At 39.4% G+C, this 2691-nt stretch overlaps 1 protein-coding gene across 1 annotated transcript in view; it reads right to left on the reverse strand.

Moving 5' to 3' along the window:
• Nucleotides 1-2639, reverse strand: part of LOC101858507 (sodium- and chloride-dependent glycine transporter 2) — a gene marked incomplete in the record, with an annotated part of 8968 nt that extends 6329 nt beyond the window's left edge. The window contains 1 exon segment of the mRNA XM_035971546.1: nt 2551-2639. Coding sequence (XP_035827439.1) covers nt 2551-2628 — 78 coding nt within the window.
• Nucleotides 2640-2691: the final 52 nt, after the last annotated feature.

Genomic DNA, 2691 nt, shown 5'->3' on the forward strand with positions numbered 1-2691 from the left:
CTGTGTGTCTTGTTTGGATGGCTGCTAGCAGTGGGTTATGGCCGAGATTTAGAATGAAAGACAGGAAATCAACGCGGAGACCGGTTCTTCATAGAAGATACGTAGTGAGTGAACTTATTAGTGGTCGTCTGTGCATGCCAATTCATTGGGTTTCGTAGGTGAGTAATCGTCACATTATTAGGCAAGCGGTGCAGGTTCGATTTCCCTTTTACGGGGTGCCCACTACGGTCGATCGATTTGATTTTTGATTGAGTAGATGTTTTACGGCACTACCGACACAATTTTGGTCATTTAAGCGCCAACAGGTTTCACCGCTAGAAAATCAGACGTGTTTTTAGTAAGAGTCTTTCGGAGCTCGCAACCGCACACGATCACACTATTTTCATTATTATGCTAAAAAGACGAACAAAAATTTATAAATTTTTTGGGTAAATATGGTAAAGGCTTATTTACATTTGTATATACAATATAAATTTCAGTGTATGTATATATACACCGATAACGATAACTATATATTTTCATATTCTATTAAATAGTCCAATTTCTTTTTATATAACTTATATCGCCCGACTCGATCGCTTCAAAAACAAACGTGTTTGTTTTCAGTTTCAGGCGATCAAGTCGGGCGATCGGCCCGATCCAGCCGTAGTGGGCACCCCGTATTAGACTTCGAAGATGTCAGTCTAAAGAGTATCTTCGTCTGTCTGCTGGGATGAAGACTGTAATTACTTGGTTACATCCCTTTCTTGACAACGCATCTTTGCTTTCAAGCAGTAGATCCCAACACTCACTGAATTTCTACTTCATACATTTATCTATAATTTTTCAGTCTTCTAACTGCAGTTCTTTCAGAGCTGTGACGTTTCTATTCACGTTTGCATAGACAAGATAACCCATTCATTAAAAAAGATATACAAATAAAGCATTAAGCATTAGCTTATTTCCCCTTAAAAAAAAGAAAAAGAAACCATGCAAGTTGCAACAGAAAGGGCTCGAAAAAATAAAAAATCCCACGTCAAATTTCGCTAAAAACAGAGCTCTTACAGTGCGGTCATAAATTCAAGGCGCAACTTATCCTCAAATATCTTTTTAACGGGTTAATCAATGTTACCCATACTTTGCACATCAGTTAGTCTCAATTTGTCTTAACTTAATCATCTTTTTCTACACCAGTTAAGGCTAGATTAAAAAACTGTTCTTCATAAATCTATATAAAATACTACAAATTTCCTCCACGCGAAAAATGGAATAGTTCACAGCACTTCCCGCTTCTCGCACACATTTTGTATACGCATATGGGTACGTCACAGCTCACCAGTGAAACTTGTTAATGACAAAAATAGTTACAAGAAATTTATTTTATAGTGAACACTTGTTTGCGCTAAAAGCTCTCAAAACATGCATTTAATAAAGATAATCTCGTGATTAGAAAAAAAATGACGGACTTGCTTTTAAAAGTGACATCGTCCCAGCTGTAAACATTTTAAAATCAGTAGAAACAACCCACTAGGATTTTTTATTAGTATCTATAAAGGAATTTTCTAGAATACAGCGTATAGGTCTTAAAAAAATATTGATCTGTCAAGACAAATTGGTACAAGTCAGTGTGCAAAAGCTGGAGAGTTTATGTTCCATAGAAGAGGAGATAGTTGGCAATAAGTTGCGCCACGAATTTCTGATTAACCGCACTATAGTATGACCCAAGACTTGGGTATGACAACACATGTCATGGGAGACGACGCAACAGAAGATGAGAGTTTGTGAATGAAATGGCTGTAGTAAAACAGAGTTATGGCCCTTGTGATTTGTCCATCCATGGTTGTATACCATGCTTAAGCCCATCTGCTTCTTTTTGTTGTTGTTGTTGAAAGATAGAGGAAAAGAAGAGCAGAGGAAGACAAAGAACAGCATATACAGATGGCCTGAACAGCTTTGCAGTGAATGAAACAAAGAGGAAATACTGAGCTGATCAAGAAGACAGACAACAGGAAGGAATGGGATACCATGATTGTTAATTTATGCTCTAGACCTGACGCTAAAAGAAGAAGAATTAGAAAAAAACAACAGCGCAGGAGTGTGAGGAGCGGTGGGGTTGGGAAGTGGTCTTTTGTATAAGTGCTTGTCTTGGACAGGTGGTCGTTAGAGCAGGTTCGGTTTAGTTTCAGTAGAGGTTTTACGGCGCTCGCAACTGCACAAGGTCATATGACCGCCAAAATATAAGAGGTGTTGGTGTTACAAGAGAGTAACAAACATAAAAAAAGAAGGGGAGATAAGGACGATAGATGTTTGATAGGACAGAAGAAGCAAACCACACCAGAGCACCCGCCAACCACCCACGCTCTAGACCTGACGCTTGAAGAAAAAGAAGATGAAAAAACATGCTGGGAGGGGGATTGGGGTGGGAAATGGTCTTTTGTACTGGTGATTGTCTTGGGCAGGTGGTCTTTTTTATTTATTTATTTATTTTTTGGTAAGTGTTTTACGGCGCTCGCAACTACACAGGTGGTCGTTAGAGCAGGTTTCGACAACAGGATTACAAAGAGAACTCACAGTGATGAAGGCCGGGGTGAGCCCCACCCAGCAGATCTTCCACCACAAGGAGGGCCGAGAGCCGAACATAACACCCATGTCCTGGAAGAAACGGTTGCAGCCTGGTCGAAAAAAAGAAAAGAAATGAAGAAACAATTGATT

Source organism: Aplysia californica, unplaced genomic scaffold (assembly GCF_000002075.1).
Source record: "Aplysia californica isolate F4 #8 unplaced genomic scaffold, AplCal3.0 scaffold00456, whole genome shotgun sequence".
NCBI classification, from domain to species: domain Eukaryota; kingdom Metazoa; phylum Mollusca; class Gastropoda; order Aplysiida; family Aplysiidae; genus Aplysia; species Aplysia californica.